Source organism: Acipenser ruthenus, chromosome 6 (genome assembly GCF_902713425.1).
Source record: "Acipenser ruthenus chromosome 6, fAciRut3.2 maternal haplotype, whole genome shotgun sequence".
Taxonomy (NCBI): domain Eukaryota; kingdom Metazoa; phylum Chordata; class Actinopteri; order Acipenseriformes; family Acipenseridae; genus Acipenser; species Acipenser ruthenus.
In genome coordinates, this window is record NC_081194.1 from 57,415,316 (window position 1) to 57,437,105 (window position 21,790).

The 21,790-nt window shown below is 41.5% G+C and overlaps 2 protein-coding genes across 4 annotated transcripts in view; both read left to right on the forward strand.

Moving 5' to 3' along the window:
* The window catches only part of LOC117410795 (leucine-rich repeat and fibronectin type-III domain-containing protein 2-like), a 170,283-nt gene that overhangs the window by 17,133 nt on the left and 131,360 nt on the right, over positions 1-21,790 (forward strand). The window lies entirely within an intron of this gene.
* Positions 8,671-9,922, forward strand: LOC131737307 (skin secretory protein xP2-like). Its single transcript, XM_059025574.1, has 2 exons — positions 8,671-8,993; positions 9,113-9,922. The coding sequence occupies exons 1-2, from the start codon at positions 8,922-8,924 to the stop codon at positions 9,773-9,775; spliced, it is 735 nt and encodes a 244-aa protein (XP_058881557.1). The 5' UTR covers positions 8,671-8,921; the 3' UTR covers positions 9,776-9,922.

Consider the following 21,790-nt stretch of genomic DNA (forward strand, 5'->3'; position numbering starts at 1 on the left):
ACCATCTTGGATTTGATTTTTGAAACTACTCAGTATGTCAATGGAACCTCCAAATATATCATGACGTTTGGATGACCCACAAGTTTAGACAGACAGGGTTAATAATGCACACAATATCATACTGAAGTAAGTGATTTAGGGCCAAAGATTTGTGAATAAAAATATCAAAACAATCATGATTATGGTATGTTAAAAAAGACATTATAATGATACATACAACACAGTAGGCAGAATGGTACTGTGTTATGATCTCTACGGTATATTCAGTAACACTTTAAAATCAGTGTTGTCATTGAGTGGCACTTTTATACATAGGGAATTACTGGGACCATTCATTTTTTCTTATTCTTTTTTTATTAAACATTGAAACAACTTCAGTAACCTATATATTTTACCCTTTCTGAAGTATTTCTGATTACTTACTCTTACTTATACTGTATTGCTGTTGAGTGCCTTATGCAGTAATGGTGTTTTTATTTGCTGGTTCTGGAGACATAAATCATAAGAATATAAAAACAAAAAGTAATTTACAGCAGCCTCATTTTGTGTGTGTGTGTGTGTGTGTGTAATATGCCATGACATTTGTAAAATAAATAGATTTTTAGTTTTTGAAACATGGTAAATATGAAAATGTGAATCACTGTCTACCTTGTATTATATATATATATATATATATATATATATATATATATATATATATATATATATACATATATATATATATATATATATATACATATATATATATATATATATATATATATATATATATATATATATATATATATATATATATATGTATATATATATATATATATATATATATATATTAAAGATAGTTTTCTATTATGACTTTTTTTCATATAGGTTGGGACTCAATTATACTGATTATACACATATTATGTTACTGTTATGAGCAATTACTGCTTAAAACATGACTGTATTTTAAATAGAGAATTACACACCTGATGTTTAAGTCATAAATGACAAAAAGCTCTCTCCATCTGCATATTACACGATTTGGCAGCCTAAAGCATAAAATTGTCTCATTGTGAACAATGTTTAAATAATCTAATTCCATTTAATTGCATTTTTAATAAAGATATATGAAATATACCACTTGGTAATAGATTAGGTAGATCTAGGTGGCATTAGGCATAAGAATAAAAATGCTTTTACATTTTACTTTAATATATGCCAAACAACCTCCAATAGAAGTATCCCTTATTTAAATGCAAGGAAGAATTAAGGACATGTACATTTTTTGAATTCATGTCTGTAGCTGAGAGTTACATCTGTACACATCCACAGATGCGTAAGAAAACTTAAAAATTATTTTTAGACATATTTCACTATGCCAAACTGTCTCAAAACCTGTTCTCAGAATAGATTCCACAGGCTGGCTATGTTTGACAGTATGGAAGCTGTGAACAAACTCTATTGCCCCCCAGCAGAGTTGGGTTCTCACAACCTTATCTGCCCTGTGAATGGATTGCACTCTTGGAGCTCAGCGATACTGTCTTCCACAGAACTGAAGATTTAGAAGTCCTTCTTATAACTGCTAAACAAGCAGTCTGTAGAAATTCTCAGTGGAATTGCAGGATTTTGTACTGTAGGCAATAAAGCACTGTATAAACAGCTAGTCTGTCCTAGTTCCAAAAAAAAAATGTAATAATATAAATACTTAAACATCTGTTCCAAACCATCTGCTTAAATAGTCTAACAACAACTCTTTATTAGACTCATAGCCCCCAATTTTTTTTTACCCAATTAACAAATGTCAATTTCCTTCATAATCCTAACACTAATCCCCAATCCCAGACACAGGTCAGGCCAATACATAAGTAATGAGACTTCTAGTGGTTATTTTAGAGAGAGGTTTAGATGGCAAAGTTACCATTTTAATGGCTTGGCTGTGACAACAGCGCAAACTGCTAAATTAAATCTGTTCCACTAAGCCTCAGGTAATAAACATAGCGATCTGTGACAATCTCCATTACATGAAGGTTAATTAGGGTGTACCAGGGGTTTGAAAATCTGTGGCGGCCAAGGCTTTTTCTGCATCACACAACATTGCCCGTTATACTCTTCCCCCTTTAACATTGGTGATCAGCTGTGAGATCACACCACAACACCGATAATAGGGCAGACTCTGGGCACGAACCACTACCTCAAAGAGCCAGGCTCTTAAACCTCCGTTTAACAACATGGGTCAGAATCTGTAGAGGCTGCAGTGCATCACACAATATCAGGTCACACTTTATTTTAAGGGCCATTTTTTAGTTTATTAACTGTAATAAACATTGCTAATTTTTAGCTAAGGGTTAGGGTTTGGGTTAGGGTTAATAAAAACCTGATTTAATTTGCTAAACATTACTAGAATAACAATTTGATCCGATTTCAAGCATATAATCGACTGGGTATTGATCATCCACAGGGCTCTGGTGTTTGCAGTTTTAGCTGGCCTATTATATATTATTTACTAACAGTTAACAGAAAATAAATAATGTACATTAACATGTTTATTAACTGTTACCAAACAGCTAATAAACAAAATATCGTGACCCAATATCATCCCATGGTGTATACACAGGTGTGTGGTCAGGTCTTAGATAACTAACCCACATGTTTCCTGAGTTATGCAGTGGATTTCTGCAAAGGCTTTCTTCAAGGTTTTTTTTTTTTTTTTAATCATTCTAGGAAATAACACATGTAGTTCTTTTCCAACAGGATCAGGCTTTCTCCTCTCTTTTACTCCTGTGTCAGTCTCTTTTAATTCTATTCTTAAATGCAGTACCTATAGCTCAGAATATGCCCAGACAATGTTAAGAGTATAAGGGACATTTACACCCCTAACGTTTACATTAACAGATGATATTGTTTCTGCTTGCCATTGTTTGCCGTGCTTACTAACTATGTAATCAAATATTGAGATACTGTAAATCTGATTGTAGCACTGCACTATGTACTAAAGCATGCATTGAAGTCTGCATTATGATAGCATGCATTTTGCACTTAAGCCTGTGCAGCCCTTGTATGCTGCCCCATCTCACATAGAAAATAAGTGTCTATACATGAGATGATAGGATATTAAACTTTTAAGTATAAACTTGTAAATATAAGGAAAATACGGAGGACATTAAGTACAGTATCCCTTTAATTCCTGTTCTTCAGAGAATTCCCTGAGGATACATTCACAACTTCCTAGTTAACCTGCTTGTCTTTCCAGTGTGCATTTTACTGATGGGAATGTGGGGCCAGAATTTGTACTGCCACTGGAATCCTCCAGGCAGTCTAAATGCGTATGACCATGTATCGCTTCACTTAATCAGACTCCAATACATTGTGTAAAATGCATTGTCCCAAATTGTGCAAAACTCTAAACTTTAGCTGCTTTTTCAAACAGATATGATTGTTTAATATATACTGGGAAATTAGTTTAGGCTACAAAAGCCAGTTTTAGACTTTATTAAAACGTGACAGTAGTGAATTTGAGGCTTCAGACAGCAGTGCTGTCAGCAAGTGTTCCGAGTTCCGCCTGTTCCAGCTTTTCCTCAGATCCAGCTGGTAGTATAGGTCTAGGTGTAGAATGGTGAAATTTCAAGTTTTAATTTTTTTCTCACATGGCCCTAGGGCTCTTCCATAGAATACTTTATGTTTTGTAGTTGCTATTTTTATGTAATTATATTATTTTATATGTACAGATAACAAAAAGTGTTTCTTAATTAATTAAAGTGGAACACCATGGGACTAAGAAAGCAATAACTCTTGACAGGGTGTTCAGATATGGTCCAATATGTGCATGCCTATGGGGTGTGCAATGTTAAACAGCCTAGGGCTGCTGATTATTTAGATGATTATTTATTTGTGGTTCTAGCGGTGTTGTTCATATAGTACAGTACCTACATTAAAAGGGCTACAGAACCCCTGTACTGTTTAAAACAAACACATTACTGTACCTTTGCTTTATCCTGTGTCGTGTGCATCACAGTGCTATTTTTTTCAACACATTCACAATTGTTTCAAAGCCATTATTCACGCTTTCCTGGATCATAAATCAGCTTTGTTTTATAATTAATGAAAAAAGCCTTATTGAAAAGGTAAATGCAAATTAAATATTGATTACAAATCAGTTATGCTTAGAATTCATGGCTTTAATCACATAATGTCGTCATCCACAATCATTTTACAAGGTCAATTGTTCATTAATCAATTCAGAATTGAACTACCACCTTGCAAGATTGAATCCTTAAAATAAACCTGTCTGATCTTCTAAAAAAAATACATTACCTTTATAAAGTCCCATGTCCCCCCCCCACCCCCCCACCCCCCCACCCCCCCCCCCCCCCACCCTGTGCCAACCCACAAATACAATAACACTGTGCTTCTATATGCAGCATGGGTTTGGAACTGCCACCCCCAAACATGTGCCAATGTAATAGGGTGCAACCACACACAAAGGCCATGATATAGTTATAGTACTGTACCTACCATTATATGCAGGTCACAATCTGATATTAAAATGTAATGTATCACACTACATATAATTTTTAGTACAAGAAGTGAAAAGTAGGCTTTGAAAACCCAGTTATCTTCTAATAATTGTGTCTGGAATAAGGTTTAGCAGGGAAATAAATTAACACTAACTAGTTATGTCAGTCAATTCAAGATGTAAGGAATGAGTTATTATATCACTGCGGTTTAACAGAAAACTCTTTGGAAAAGTGTTTTGGCTTGCAGGCTGTGATCAAAGTCAAGGGTGATTATTTTGATGAAAGCATGATTTAATATATGTGCTGACTGAAACTGAACTGAAGTTTTGAGTAAACATTTTTCTTTCTCCCTCATTATCTGTCAGTTTGCTAACACTTGCACACTTTTGATTGGAAAAGCAATTACAGAGATTGTTGAGAATGAAGATGTAAATAGTTCTCTGTGACTTGTCAGCAGATTATTATTATTATTATTATTATTATTATTATTATTATTTCTTAGCAGACGCCCTTATCCAGGGCGACTTACAATTGTTATAATTGTTACAAGCTATCATGTTATTTTTACATACAATTACCCATTTATACAGTTGGGTTTTTACTGGAGCAATCTAGGTTATGTACCTTGCTCAAGGGTACAGCAGCAGTGTCCCGACCTGGGATTGATCCCACAACCCTCCGGTCAAGAGTCCAGAGCCCTAACCACTACTCCACACTGCTGCCCTATTGACAATGGAAGTGCTGAGGAGTACCCTTGGTTAAATTAGTTTTATTTTTGTGTCTGCCTATACAAAGATATGATACAGTTGATGTAATTACCGCACATTACTATCAGTTTTTGACTCTGCTGTTTTATTTCTTTATGTGTTATAAACTTATTCCTATTTCAACCTAATTAATGTAAATTATGTGATTTTTCCACCTATCCTAAAACTATTAATATTAAACTATTAAACCACAGAGTCATGCAATTGAAAGCTTGCAACAACAATAATAATAAACAATAATGGGTTTGCTGACCCAAACAGTAACAATAACCCAACACATATCCGCCCCACAATTATACACACATGGTCACCAGTCCTGGATGAATGCAGTAGTGCTCATGGCCAGTGATACAGATTATTTATGACAGTTGTGCATTGCGTAGAGGTTATCCTTCGAGCACTCTCTGCTGCAGCAAACCAGTTTTTTGTATCCAGGTCTGGCAACAACAATAATAATAAACAATAATGGGTTTGCAGACCCAAACAATAAGAAGTTCTGGCCCTCGACGACAGCTCCGGAATCGTGTTAGTCATCTAGTGTGGAGTAACAAGCAAGACGATTACACACAGACAAACAAACAAAAAACACTCACGATACTGCTTTCTGTGTTTAACGGGGTCTCTCACAGTCCTTCTCAGTTTTAAATTACAAACCAAATGCGAAAGAACACATTACGATTCTCCGTCCCCTTTTATGATGTCACACATGACCCCTTGGTAAACGAGTACAACCGCCTCACAAATCTGCAGCTGCCACATCATTTCCCTTCCGGGTCAATGCGTTGTTGCAACAGAGTCTCGCCCCCTTCCTGGCTGGCCGACTTCCCTTGAACCCTGGGAAAGAACTGTCAGACCAGCCCGTCCAAGGAACTCTGTTATCGCTGCTTAGCGCCCTCACAGTTTGGGAGGGAGATTTACAACCAAGAATCATTGTATTTCTGTCACACTACCATATGTAGATTCTAGGGGGGAGATGTACTAAGATGGGCCAGTCACAGTGCAAACATACCACAATTTGCATTTTCATTGCAACAATTCGCAAAGTATACATTTTGTCATATGTTGTGGCGGAGTGTCCCGCCCCTATTTATTATTATTTGTATTTTTGTTTGCGGCGCGGGTAAAAGCGCCGCGTCTTTTATTATTATTTAAAAACCCCGTGAGGATGCATGGCTGATCAGCTACTGATTACTTAAATAGCTGACAGTCATGCATCCTCACCAAACGCGTGCAGACTCTGGCCGGGGGATAATAAGATAATTACCAACTAGTTAATCCCTCGGCCAGAGTATATAAACCTGCAGCTCTCTGCATTTGAGGTTGGGGTGTTGGAGTAGAGAGTACGGGGAGCGGAGAGAAGGAATAATATTTAAAAACAATTGCTAATACGTGCTGGATAATCCAGCACGGCACTTACTTGTTTGTTTATTTATTCGTTTGGCCCTCGTGCCCTTTTGTTTGTATTTTGTTTAAATATTTTGTTTGTTTATTATTAAATACGCTGAGTGCTTTTGCACTCAGTTTCACCCGCCCATCCACTGTGTGGAGTCAGTTACTTCCTGGTCCGTGACGTCATCCACCACACCACTGCGAGCCAGACTGTCACATATGGTGTCCTGCGTGGGACAAAACAAACGCCTCCAATAGCCGGACCAGGAAAGAAAAGCTCGTTTTTTTGTTCGTTTTTTTTTCTCCAAAGTGTTTTTGTGTGTTTTTGGGGAAAAAAAAAAAAAAAATATGGGAAGAAGCGGACGGAGGAAGCAGCAGCTACAGCAGCGTGGGGCCGGTCGCAGGTCCCACTGTAGCTCAACCATGCTGGACGTCTGCCCCACCTGCTTGAAAGGTGAGGAGTGGTGCTTCGCTGTTGGGGAGGTGGGTCACATAGCACCCGACCAACCCCCTCCATGGCAGGAGAAAGAGGAGCCAGAGCGTCCAGTGAGGGAGGACCTGCATCCTCCAAAGAGGACGAATGCACTCTCCTCTGAGGGAGTCTGGGACTGGCTGGTGGAGCCGGGGAGGGATTATGAGGAAGCCCTCCCTGCAGTGATCAACCTCCTGTGGGCAAGAGATGGGGAGCGCTGGGAGGCCTGGGAACAGCAACACCACCCAGCTTCCCTCCCAGACATCGCAGCCATGGTGTTCAACTACCTGGCTGCGGATATGGGAGAGACCCTGCTGCTGCCATCTCCAGCACAAAAGGGAGAGGAGCCATCGCTGCCATCTCCAGCGCCAGAGGGAGAGGAGCCATCGCTGCCGTCTCCAGCGCCAGAGGGAGAGGAGCCATCGCTGCCGTCTCCAGCGCCAGAGGGAGAGGAGCCATCGCTGCCGTCTCCAGCACCAGAGGGAGAGGAGCCATCGCTGCCGTCTCCAGCACCAGAGGGAGAGGAGCCATCGCTGCCGTCTCCAGCATCAGAGGGAGAGGAGCCATCGCTGCCGTCTCCAGCGCCAGAGGGAGAGGAGCCATCGCTGCCGTCTCCAGCGCCAGAGGGAGAGGAGCCATCGCTGCCGTCTCCAGCGCCAGAGGGAGAGGAGCCATCGCTGCCGTCTCCAGCATCAGAGGGAGAGGAGCCATCGCTACCGTCTCCAGCATCAGAGGGAGAGGAGCCATCGCTACCGTCTCCAGCATCAGAGGGAGAGGAGCCATCGCTACCGTCTCCAGCATCAGAGGGAGAGGAGCCATCGCTACCGTCTCCAGCATCAGAGGGAGAGGAGCCATCGCTACCGTCTCCACCAGCAGAGGGAGAATGCCTGCTGGTTTCGCCTCCACAGCCTGGGGAGGAGCCCGAACGTCCTACGCCCGAGTGGGAGGAGCCCGAACGTCCTACGCCCGAGTGGGAGGAGCCCGAACGTCCTACGCCCGAGTGGGAGGAGCCCGAACGTCCTACGCCCAAGAGGGGGGAGTCGGTGCGTCCACAGCCCAAGAGGGAGGAGTCGGTGCGTCCACAGCCCAAGAGGGAGGAGTCGGTGCGTCCACAGCCCAAGAGGGAGGAGTCGGTGCGTCCACAGCCCAAAGAGGGGGGAGTCGGTGCGTCCATAGCCCAAGAGGTGGAAGTCTGCGCTTCCACAGCCTTAGGACCCAAGCTGCAGTCCCAAGAGCCAGAAGGGGAGGAGTTACAGGCTCAACCCCCTGAATTTTTCTGGGGGGGAGAAGGGCAGGATGCTGGTGTTCCCCAGCAGCCTCTATTTATGCTGCTGAAGGGAGCACGGCACACACCAGCCCAGCCGCCACAGCAGAGGGAGCCAGCACCGCCACAGCCTCCCTCTGAGTGGCCAGCATCCGCCCCATCGCCTCTGCCTCCACCACCACCAGGAGCAGAGCAGCAGGAGCTGCCTCTGTCTCCACCACCACCAGGAGCAGGGCAGCAGGAGCTGCTTCTGTCTCCACCATCACCAGGAGCAGAGCAGCAAGAGCTGCCTCTGCCTCCGCCACCTCCACCAGCAGAGGGTGAATGCCTGCTGGTTCCACATCCACCGTCGTGGGAGGACTGCTTGCCCCTCCCACCTCCACCAGCAGAGGGTGAATGCCTGCTGGTTCCGCCTCCACCGTCGTGGGAGGACTGCTTGCCCCTCCCACCTCCACCAGCAGAGGGTGAATGCCTGCTGGTTCTGCCTCAACCGTCGTGGGAGGACTGCTTGCCCCTCCCACCTCCACCAGCAGAGGATGAATACCTGCTGGTTCCGCCTCAGCCGCCGTGGGAGGACTGCTTGCCACTCCCAGCTCCACCAGCAGAGGGTAAATACCTGCTGGTTCCGTCTCAGCCGCTGTGGGAGGACTGCTTTCCCCTCCCACCATCGCCATTGCCTGGGGATGGCTGTTCTGCATCGCCTGGGGCTGCCTTTTGTTCTCCACAGGACACAGGGTACGAGGGAGAAGTGGAGCTCCCGCTGCCGCCTCCATGGCCAGGGGCTCCCCTCCCGAGTTCGCCTTCCGAGGGTCCGCTGCGGCTGCCGTCGCCTTCCGAGGGTCCGCTGCGGCTGCCGTCGCCTTCCGAGGGTCCGCTGCTGCTGCCGTCGCCTTCCGAGGGTCCGCTGCTGCTGCCGTCGCCTTCCGAGGGTCCGCTGCTGCTGCCGTCGCCTTCCGAGGGTCCGCTGCTGCTGCCGTCGCCTGGGGTCGCCAGGGATCCTGCTTCGCCTGGGGTCGTCGAGGGTCCGGCTTTGCCTGGGGTCGCCAGGGATCCTGCTTCGCCTGGGGTCGCTACACGATGGCCGGAGCTCCATGAAAGGGAGCTGCCAGAAATGAAGAAAGGGGGGGAGGTCAGGAGACCAGCTCCCCCAGCCGCACTTTCGCGGCTGGAGATCATGTGGTCGGAGCCCCACGGAGGGGAACTGCCGGCCATGAAGAAGGGGGGAGAGGTCAGGAGACCAGCTCCCCCAGCCGCACTTTCGCGGCAGGATAGAGTGTGGCGGGAGCCCCGGAAGAGGGAACTGCCGGCCACGAAGAATGGGGGGGTGCCAGAGATTCCACCATGGCCACCCCCCAGAAGTAACTTGCTTCCCCCTCTTCCGGGACTTTAAGACTGAGGGGGGAGGTGGCCGTTGGGGCCATGTGTGCTGCGCACAAGGGGGGGCATGTGTGGCGGAGTGTCCCGCCCCTATTTATTATTATTTGTATTTTTGTTTGCGGCGCGGGTAAAAGCGCCGCGTCTTTTATTATTATTTAAAAACCCCGTGAGGATGCATGGCTGATCAGCTACTGATTACTTAAATAGCTGACAGTCATGCATCCTTACCAAACGCGTGCAGACTCTGGCCGGGGGATAATAAGATAATTACCAACTAGTTAATCCCTCGGCCAGAGTATATAAACCTGCAGCTCTCTGCATTTGAGGTTGGGGTGTTGGAGTAGAGAGTACGGGGAGCGGAGAGAAGGAATAATATTTAAAAACAATTGCTAATACGTGCTGGATAATCCAGCACAGCACTTACTTGTTTGTTTATTTATTCGTTTGGCCCTCGTGCCCTTTTGTTTGTATTTTGTTTAAATATTTTGTTTGTTTATTATTAAATACGCTGAGTGCTTTTGCACTCAGTTTCACCCGCCCATCCACTGTGTGGAGTCAGTTACTTCCTGGTCCGTGACGTCATCCACCACACCACTGCGAGCCAGACTGTCACATATGTACTAAGAGAAAATATGTTAATGAAAAGAGCCGCTATACACTCATTTAAATATTTGTTGTGTCATCTTAGTGAGATCTCTAGCATTGCGAGAGTCGCATGACATTGTTTCAAATAAATAGTGAGAGCTGAGTTGTGGTTTGCTGCAGCAGAGGGTGCTCGAAGATAACCTCTATGCACGCAAGGGTGCAAGAATCAAAATAACATTGTTTTTGTAAAATGTAAAAGTCAACTGTGCATTCTGTTCTGTCTTCATTTTACCTATATTAATACTGTTATATATATATATATATATATATATATATATATATATATATATATATATATATATATATATATATATATATATATAAATGAAGGCAGTTTAATCCCATCAGATTCTATAGTGGGGCACCCACCTTCACCTCCAAATAAAAAATGTGTTTCTCTCAAAAAGCGTTTTATAATCATACAGTAGCCCCTCACTAAACCGGACATGTTTGTCCGACATAAGGAGGTGTCGGGCTTAAAAACAATACAATAAAAATGCACACACATACATTTATAGTGCTCAGTGTATTTTGTGCTGAAATAACACTAATGTGTTACACATTACATTATGTAAAAATATACAGTATACAGTATAGTAGTAAAATCAAATTAATACCTAGCACACTTTCTTTTTACTTTAGCCTACAGGCTACCGGTAAAACAAAATAAACCGTGCTGCTGCATTGTACACATTGGTGTACTATGCAAATAAAAGATTATTTTAAATTGAAACTAAATGATTTTAGTGTGTTTTTTTTTTTCTTTTTTTATACATAATTATTATTTTTAACTTGGCCTACTTAGAAGCCTAGACAATTACCACAAAATAGATCATGGTCCTATACATATGCTCAGAATGAGCTGGAAGTGTTAGCGGCAGTCTATTGCTCCACCAGAAATGTCATAGAAATTTGTTTTCAAGGCTTGTAAGTACACCCTGCTTTTAGGGAAAATTAGGCACTTGGGTGTTCGCCTCAAAAATGCATTGAGCACAACTGGGAACGCATGAGAAAAAGCGGACGGAAATGCCAGCAACCATCGCGATTGTTTAAAACGTGCTTTCAAAGGTTCTTAATAAATTGATGCAATTGTAAGTGTCGCAATTGTGAATATAAGGGGACCTTAGCAAAATAAGGGGACTGGATAACCTTTGGTGCATTGATTAATTGTTTTGTGATCAGTACTTTATTTGTTTATATAAAGTAGAACAGCCAGGAACCCATCAGTCCTAGCTAGGTAATTGTTATTTTGCCTGGTTCCATGACAGAAATGACCATAGCAGTCTTTTCAATGATGGTCTCTTCTGAAAACCTAATTGTGAGGAAGAACAGAGGGGAGGAGGGGGTAGACCCTATTCTCTGACGTGGAGCACCTTTCAATGTGACTTGTCAGGCACTTACAGCATCCTTTTTGATGTGAGAAGTAAATGAACTAAGAGAGAAAGGGAGCCTTGACACAATAAGAGCTGGAGGAAGAGGCAGTCAGAAAGGATATTACATTCTAGAGATTTATAGCAGTGCTGGCTTCATGACTGCAGCAGATTTAATATTCTGTATGATTTATTCACTGTAGAGGTAATGCATGATTTGTAAGGTTGACTGGCACTTTAAGTCTGGTTGAAGCCTAGTAAAGCTTAGTTCTAGACATTTTATAATTTTTTTTTTTTTTTTTCAAATTTTCAAAATATATGTGAACTTTAGAGAGGTTCGGGGGACGGGACGGGAGCCAGGGCTTCGTCTCTCCTATTTTCACCTGCCTATTAACACAGACTTCCTATATAAACCCAGTCACAACTCTGCTCTTTCTCTTGCATTAGCTTTTTTTTCTCCTCGGTTTTTCATATGCCGCGTGTCTCTGTGTCGGTCCCCTCTGGGGGATAGTGAGTCTCACTTCCTGAACCTGGAGTTCCAGTAACTCCACAGGTTCTTAGTGTGGTCAGAGGGGACCACCAGCCACACTATTCTTTTGCAGCTCATGCGCTATATCTTGCCTCAAGAAAAAGGCTCTGTCTTACTTCCTCCTTTATCCTTCCGGGATGTGGCCCTCATACTGTTAGTGCTCGAGTCTAACAATTATTTGTGTTTTTCAGATTCTGTTTTCTTCCTTTCATCAAGGCTTCGTATGAGCCATTCCATCCTATGAGGGTTGAACCCGGTCGGTAACTGGGACCCAGTTGTGAGGCTCCACCTATAACAACTCTCCGAGAAGTCAGAGGACCCTGTGTTTTCAGGAGCCTGGAGGCCAATAGGGCTAGCCTTGACTCCATAGGGAAGGCTCTCGCGGTTGGAGTCTGGAGTCCCTGTTCTAGGGACAGAGCCTTCTATCCTAAGTTGCCAAAACAATCCCTTCCTCTCACAGCCCTGGCTCCCGCCCCATGAATTATAAATTCTGGTCACAAAGTCACAAAGTATTTAATACAGCTCAAACTGTGGCACTTTTTCTATCTATTCAGATATTTGATACACATTTTCTACAAAACAAATACTTTTGTTTTTTGTCAAAGGAAACTGGTTTCTGTGCATTATCTAGTGACAAAATCAAATTAAGTTTGATATTCATGAAAGACTGTTGTTAAATAATTCATCAACGGCTGTAGCAAAGTGGTTTCCAGTGCGCACGTGTACAGGTGATGCAGTGCTCAGGAATAATAGACACAAGACAGTTCACGGGTAAAAGCACCTCTTTTATTTGGCTGGGTTGCTTGCTTGCACCTCTTAAATAATAATAACTCAGTCACGCCCCCTTCAGTAGTGAGTGCAATCACTCCAATGTCCTCCAATCCATGACTGACACATCGCCTACCGCATTAAGGTGATGACTATTGGTATTGTGACTCTGCCCTCTTTTTGGATGGCCGACTTCCGACTGACCCTGGAATGAACTGCCAAACCATCCAGTCGGGGTCACACTGTTCCTGTTATACAGCGCCCTCACAGGTCACGAGGGAGATTGCTGACTAGGATTTATTCGCTCTCTGTCACAGTGGCCTATAACAGTTTGATGAATTTCAAACTATTTGTTCATAAAACACATAGGGCCTCATTTACGAAAGGGCACTAAATTTGAAGTTAGCGTAGGGCCTCATTTACGAAAGGGCACTAAATTTGAAGTTAGCGCGCATGTAAAGTAGTGAGCCGAACGTGCGCGATAAATGTACATTTACTGCCCCATTTACTAACAGAACGCATTAATTTACGTGCACAGTATTTGGCTAATTTACATACCATACCGTGCACACTACATGAGCGATAATTTAATGTGCATAATAATGTTAGAGACTTATCCGTGACCACCGTGATATCAAAAGCCCCAGCAGTCCAGGCTTATATTTTGGTCAGTAGCTTATTGTGAAGGTGGAGGTGGCTTACATTGACCGAAAATGAGCAATCAACAGACACAGCACTCAGCAGGGGACAGGCAGAGGCAACATAAAGTGAAACTGCACTGCTTACTTTTGAATTTTAACATGTAGACCTATTCCTTGTGTGATGTAAAAAAAAATAAAAAACAGCCTTTTTCCTTTCTCTTTTAATGCATACACAATAAAAGTCATGTTGTGCAATGGCATATTTTTATTTTTGTTCTGCTTACTCGAGAAATATTGATTGATGAGAGGTAGTCTCAGTTCTCTTCCTTGTTGGCACTGTCACCCTGCAGAGCAGGCTCCATGGATCAGGGTGACAGTGCTATGTGAGTACAATCAACAGCACCTGTCCTGCAAACATGTCCTCTGTGTGGGAGATTTCAGATATTTCATATCAGCTTTAGCAGGGCATGTTGTATTATACATATGAGTAGCTACAGCTTTTAATGGCAGGGAGCGTGTGAATCCAACTAAACACAGGTGTGCAGTTAAAGCAGTGAAAAGGGCTAGTTTTATTTAACTCCTTTTTGTGTCAATGGATCGTTTCACGCTCTTATCTCTTTCTCTGTCGCTCTCTCTCATACAGTACTATACTCCCAACCTAACTTTCCTCAACTGGCGTGAAGCACTCCTTTTGATGGACGCTGAGTCCGCCCACTCATCACCCATTGGCCCATCGGTATCCCCTCGCATTCACACACAGACACACACACATAAACTGACAGGCAGGCCAGCTGCTCAAGGAAGGAGGAAGGATGACACAACAGCCACTAACATCACTAACACAGCAAATTCCCAATCCCGTCCCCAGTCTATTATTAAGTTGATATTTTCGCCGGTTGCTTGTGTTCCGGCTGCCCCGCTGTCACAGTATGAATACACGGTAGTTAGAAATGTATCGGAAGCCTCGCTTGCTCCCGCGTCAGACACATACCAAAAGATCTTTACGTACTTAATTGCAACTGGCAGAATAATAACATATACTATTCCTATATGTGTGATCTCTCTGTATAATCCTGTATAAAAAGGAAAGGAAGAAATTGACTGTTAATTTCATACACTACAGCCGTTACTTTTTTTTGTGTGTAAATTGCAGGTTATTAAATAGGTTGCAGTTAAAGCTAAATTACATAGTTTAAAAGAAATATTTAATACTCTAAAGTTTTCCCCATAAGGATTTTTATTAAAATATAACATTTCATATGTAAGCACAATAACAATCAATTATCTATCAGTTCTGTACTTTATCTGTTCAAACATTTTCATAACCAAGGAATTCAGCAAGATGTATTTTTTTCGTATTGTGAATCTTCAATTGATTCACTAAACTGAATGAATCAAACGAATCGAGTCAGTAAAAATAATCGAACAGCACATCACTAGTTTTCAGACCAGAAAAATAGGTTTATAAAGCGTGCCTATCAGTGGTTAAAGCCTGGTGTCCAAACAAACTAATTATCTCTCACTTTAACATGCACAATACAATTATCGCCCTTTAGTAAATACGGTGTGAATGAAGCTCATCTCATTATTCAGAGCCGGGTGCCTCATTTAAATACATTATGCATTACTGTACAAATCACATTGTAAGGATATGCCGAGTCGCCAGAGATGGTGTTGCAGGGAAGCACACGGACAACATAAGTTTTGTTTCCAAACTTTAATTTTTTTCTTTTTCTTTTTTCCAAAAGTCTCAGAAAATTGAACAGAACTAAGTTATAGCAAAACAAAATAATAATAAAAAAGAATAAATAACTTTTTACAAAATAAAATAAAAATATCCTAAGTGCAGGATGATTCACCTGTTTTTAGCAGGAACAGACAAGAGACATTTTCCAGATGCAACAACAGCACCCATTTCTCTAAACCTTCTCTTCCTCTCTGATTATTTCAACTCTGATCACCATCCTCTGTTGTTCTGTCACAGCCTCCTTTTATACTGGGCGGAGGTCACTCCTCCCCCAGGGGAGAAACTATTAACGAGAACAATAAACTTTAGAAACCATTTACATACAGCAAACTAGTATATACTAGTGCAATTTTAATTTTTATAAATTACAACACCCCTTGACTTTAGTCATGGCATGGACTGCCCTTCAGTTTCACCACGGTAACAGTAAAATTTCCCATTATATTCAATGTCTCGGTTAAACATGGTTGCAAGTTTATTTATTTTTTTATAAGGGATGGGACGTGAATCATCACACACATATTCATTCTTGTTACCATAGTATGGCACAATAAAATTAGCGTGCACCATAACATGCCCAAAATTGCAATAGTAAATACGGAAATCATTAACGTGGACAGCAATTGCAATTATCGCACACCATAAAGTTTAGCGACCTTTCATAAATGAGGCCCATAGAGCCCTATTTAGCAACGTCTGCAAACCCCTAAGGCAATCGCAAAACACTGTTGGTACAGTTAGCCCGCCAAAATCAGGTGCATGTGTGGGCAAACAGACTTTGCCCACCTATGGTATTAAGCAACCGTGTTTTAGTGCCCACCCGGCAAGTCAACGTTTGTGCTGACATGGGCTGAACTTTAGGGGAGTGTGCTTTTATACACTGTAGTGATTTAGCAAACCATCAACAGGTTCTAGCATTTGCGTTTCAATTGACATGTGAAAACCAGGTCTAAACTGTGCGCAAATTACATGGTTGACTATAAATACCGCTGAAACTAGCAGGGAAACAGGTAAAGAAAAGAGAGAGAGAGTAAAAAATGAATGAAATAAAAGAAATATGGAATATACACTGGATTTCTACATGGCCAGACAAAGAGAGAAGAGGAGGAGGAGGAGCAGTTCCCAAATATTTAGAAGTCCTCTGTCTTTTCTGACATACAATGTATGCAGCAATTTCGCCTCAACAGACAAACAATCACTGACATCTGACAGCTGCTTCAGGCTGACCTGGAAGGAGACATGCAGAGAGCACACTGTTTGCCTGTAGCACTAAGTGTACCTGCTACACTAACATTTTATGCCACTGGCTCGTTCCAACGTACTGTGGGTTATACTGCAGACATGAGCCAGTCGTGTGCAGTGTAAGATGTAACAGCAGCTTTAGTAAAGCGGTCAAGAGAATTCATCCATTTCCCTGTCTCTCACGAGCTGCAACAAAATACAAAGCAGGGTTTTCTTGGGAGCTATGGGTTTCTTGATGTCCTGGGAGGACATCTACGAGCACCAACACAGAATAGGCACCTCTACATAAATTGTAAGGGGACCTATTCTGTCAACATGCAAGTAGTGTGTGATGCCAACAACAACATCACAAATGTGTATGCAAACTTTCGTTGATCCGCTCATGACTTGTTTATCCTCGCTAATTCGCAGGTGGCAGCTGCGTTTCAGCGGGATGACAGTCTGAGAGGCTGGTTGATAGGGGACAACGGGTATCCACTGATGCACTGGCTACTGAAACTGCTGTTCAACCCCATGACTCCTGGTGAACAGAGGTATAACTGTACCTTTGAATGTGCTTATACTGTAATTGAGCGAACATTTAGAATCCTCAAAATGCGATTCTAATGTTTGGATGTCTCTGAGGAAACATTACAGTACACTCCTCAGAAGGTTAGCAATATCATCCTGGCTTCTTGTGTTTTACATAACATAGCTATCCATAATGGATGTGATGTTGAACTTACAGAGGAAAAATTACAGTGTTTGAGGGAAGCAGATGCTGAACTTGAAGCCCCAGTGGTGGAGGTTGCAGATGCTGCAAGTGCCAGTCAGGTCAGACAAAGCCTTATAGATGACTTTTTTTTATTTCGTAGCTTTGCTTGAGGGACTTGGTCATCCTCCTTACTTGGGCTGCTGGACATTTTTTATTTTCAAAATGCCCTATGTTCGCTATCGCAGACGCACAGGTGCTCTTAAAGGGAATGTTGAATCCTTATTGGTTGTAACCTTACTCCTCCCCACTGTGCTCTGATTGGATGGGTGCATGATTCGCTATTTGATGTAAGGTAACCCACGCATGAGACCCAACTTCTAAGTCAAGTTTTCATGCGCTGTCGCAGCGGATTTTCCCGAGCGGAAGTGGCTGCGCACATATTCAGCCCTGTGAACAGGATGCCTTGCAGGTGACGTCAAACCACAAACTAGACAGACAGTACTGGGGTATGGAAAGCAGATATATTTCAAAACAAATATTTAAACAGACAAAACACTTTCCAAAATAAACAGCACGATGGCCAAAAATAGACAGACAAACAACACAGTAGACAAACCCTAAACAAGTATCGTGCAGGCCCTCCTGCACGAGTAGCAATTGTAATTTTTATATTTATTCTTTCTTTCTTTCTTTCTTTCTTTCTTTCTTTCTTTCTGTCTTCTCTCTCTCCCATTCCCCACGGAACTCGATTGCTTGTCGGGGCACAGTCTTCACATTAACTACTTTACACCACTGTGTCCAAATACATTTTAAATACTAATAAACCCACACCCCATGCACCAATACATATATATATATATATATATATATATATATATATAAACATACATACATATATATATATATATATATATATATATATATATATATATATATATATATATATATATACACACAATAATACATCACATAAAACACAAAATACACACGGGGCAGGGGTACCCTGCCACATGCCCATACTGTAAATTGCGGCCACTGTGTACAATAACTTTTTTTCCAAAAAAGATATGAGACTCTTAAAATGGGCTTTGACCGTCTAAATGTTCTTACTTTATAGGGTTACTGTACATCTTTTATTATAATTACATATATCTCACATGTGGAAATTAGGCAGGTCAAGTAAGCTGCAAGAACACATCAACACATGAGGCATATATAATATTGGCTTCTGTTTTTCAGTTTTTAGTAATTGTATTTTTCGGTGCTTATTTTGAGCTATTTTTGAGTTTTATGTAATCTTTTTTGGGTGGCTTTTGCTTTTTACGTACTGTATGAAATTATTGTTTTCGGTTACTTTCCAAAATTGTTGGCTATTTTTTCTGTCACAATAGGTAGAGTGTATGTATAGTGTATGTATAACAACTCGACAGTACTTGCACACTTCAGTAATACCTTCTTTCCTTTGCTGTCTTCCACAATAAAACCCCTTTTGATCACAGGCATATTCTTCTGGGGTTTTTGTATGTTTAGGTATTTTTTTACATTTCGCCACAATTTGAAGTTCTGTTTTAAATTCCACGAACGTGTAAGTATTCCCTACAAACGGATAGCTTTAAATCTCACAAGCAAGAACAATCCTTTGTTTCTAATTGTAATCTTGTTTTAAATCTTGCATGCGTGGTAGAATCCTCCAATAGTAGGAATGTGCTGTCACTCAGTAGTTGGGATGTGTTTAAAGTATTTAGAATGAATCAATGTCAGATACAGGTCAGGAAGGAGGGCCATTTTTTTGTCGGTTATTTTATTTATTTATTTTCACTGGGTCAGGTCAATGTGAATTCAGTAACCATTTCCAGTGTATTTCCGGTGTTATTGGATAGACACCGATTTCTTTTTTTTTTTTTTTGTATCGGGGTGTTTTATCGGTTAAAAATGAAATCAGAAGCCCTAAATATAATATACCAGTATCATATAATAATCTTCTCATGTCCCTTCTGGTAAGGTAACAGACCAAAGTTAGAATTATGCTTACCCACTGCATTATGGGAGTAATATAAAATAAAAATGATAATCATTCTTAAAATGAAGAATGCTTAAAGGCTCTTAATGCATCGTTTCTCAACTGCTTCTAAGTCAGTCGCAAAGCCCAATTTCCCAAAATGATGAATATCACTGTTCAAGCATTTCCCCTGTCTCAACATCTACATTAGCATTTTTTTTTTCTTTTTTAACCATATGTAATTTGACTTCGGTAAACCAAAATAGTGTGCTTGCAAAATACTGAGTACCGGCAATCAAATATAATTTGAATTTATACTGAGAACGAGGCAGCCGGAAATTATGTTTAGTGAAAGACAGTGAGTGTTTCTGCAACTGTTAAGACTTGAGGAGCGCTAGGATCTGGAAAGCTAAAAGTGGTAAAAAGCAAAAGGTGTAAGGAATAGTTAAGAAATAAATTAAGTTTATCTAAAACAAAATAAAATAAAAAAAATATTTACAATTAATTAGATTAGTGAATTTAAAAAATAAATAAATGATGCGTTGGGCCTCACCAAGGAACTGTATCACCATCAAATTCAGTGATAGGGCCCGCAGAAAACAACGGCATAGCGAAAAAGAAAATAAAAAGCGATGGGCCAAAATGTAAATGCCGGTTCCGAAACTGAACCCAAATCGCAGTGTGTCATTTGCTGTTAAGTGCTTGCCAATGAAAGCATGAAACTGTCAAAACTCAAGAGCCATCAACAAACGCTACATCTGGGTGATGGAGGTAAACCTTTGGCTTACTTTGAAAGGAAATTGAAGCAGATACAAACACAATATAATATGGTCAGCTGCACTTCTACTGTATTTGAAAGCTTCCTTTCTAGTTTCGCAGCATATAGCTAAATGTAAGATAGCCGAAGAGTTGATATTACCAGCTGCTTTGATTATGTGTACCGAAATGTTTGGAGAATCTGCTGCCAGGAAACTTAAGTGTATCCCGCTATCGAATGATACTGTACACCGGAGAGTAACAGAAATTTCAAGAGACATTAAAGAGCAACTTGTGGATTTTGTGAAAGCATGCAAGTTGTTTGCCGTTCAAATAGACGAGTCGACAGATGTAGCTGACTGTGCAGTTTTGCGTGTGTATGGTGACTTACAGGAGGATTTGCTGTTTAGTGCAGCACTCCCCACAAAAACAACAGCTGAGATGATTTTCAAGGTTTTGAACACTTTGGTAGAAAACGCATTGAAAGAACTATGTGGGAAATGCTAACAATGGTGCTGCCACTATGATGGGCAGAAAGTCGGGGGTTGTTCAGCAACTAGCAAAATATTCTACTTGGCACCATTATTTTCTCCACAAACAGGCCGTACCATCAAAAAAAACTAAGCCCTGAACTGGACGCTGTATTACAGATGGCTACAAAATGTGTTAACTTTATAAAAGCACCCCCCCTCAATGCTCGCTGTTTTGAAGTGCTGTGCAGGGAGATGGGAAGTGTACACGTCCACCTTTTATGGCACACCGAAGTCCGTTGGCTGTCAAGGGGCAAAGTGCTGCATCGTCTTTATGAGCTCAGTTTAGAGCTGCATTCATTTTTAATGGATAAAAAGTCTGATTTAGCAGAGTATTTTGTTGACACAGGGTGGCTTGCCAAACTTGCTTACCTGGCAGATATCTTCAGTCACCTCAACCAACAAAATGTATCACTGCAAGGCCATAAAGGTAACATTTTTTAGTACAAAGACAAAATCACAGCTTTAAAAAAAAAGCTGAAACTATGGGGAAAGCAAATTGCTAATGGGTGTCCTGATATGTTTCCTCTCATGACTGAAACTTTTGAGGATCATGAAGCCCAAGATTTCAGTCAGGTAAGATCAAACTGTGTAAACCACCTCTCTGCTCTCGCAGTTCAATTTGATGAGTATTTCCTTGGCGATCCTACATCAAACATTGAGTGGATTCGAAACCCTTTTACTTCAAAGATCGAGTCTTGACCTGCTTAGTGACTGTGAAGACAAGCTCATAGAACTTTCTTGTGATGGATCCTTGAAAAGAAAATTTGTGGAGGTTTCTCTGTCGCAATTTTGGATCCTGGTTAAATGTGAATATCCCAGTATTGCCCTGAAAGCTGTCAAGCATTTGCTGCCGTTTACAACAAAGTATTTAGCTGAAAGGGGATTTTCCGTCATGGCAGCAATCAAAACTAAATACAGGAACAAGCTTCATATGGGGGATGACCTCAGAGTTAGCATCTCACCCATAACACCTCGCTGGAGAAACCTTACAGAGGGCAAGCAGCACAGATCACACTTTATAGTATTTGTAAAATGTACTGTTAAGTTTATTTATTTATTTATTTATAGTATCTACATAAAATTAAGTATTTTACTTTTATAATT

Bases quoted from the DNA above. Each gene is read 5' to 3' on its own strand.
- LOC131737307 (XM_059025574.1), top strand. From the start codon at position 8,922: ATGAATACCTGCTGGTTCCGCCTCAGCCGCCGTGGGAGGACTGCTTGC. The intron at 8,994-9,112 runs GTAAATACCTGC...TGTTCTCCACAG, and splicing joins CCCAGCTCCACCAGCAGAGG to GACACAGGGTACGAGGGAGA.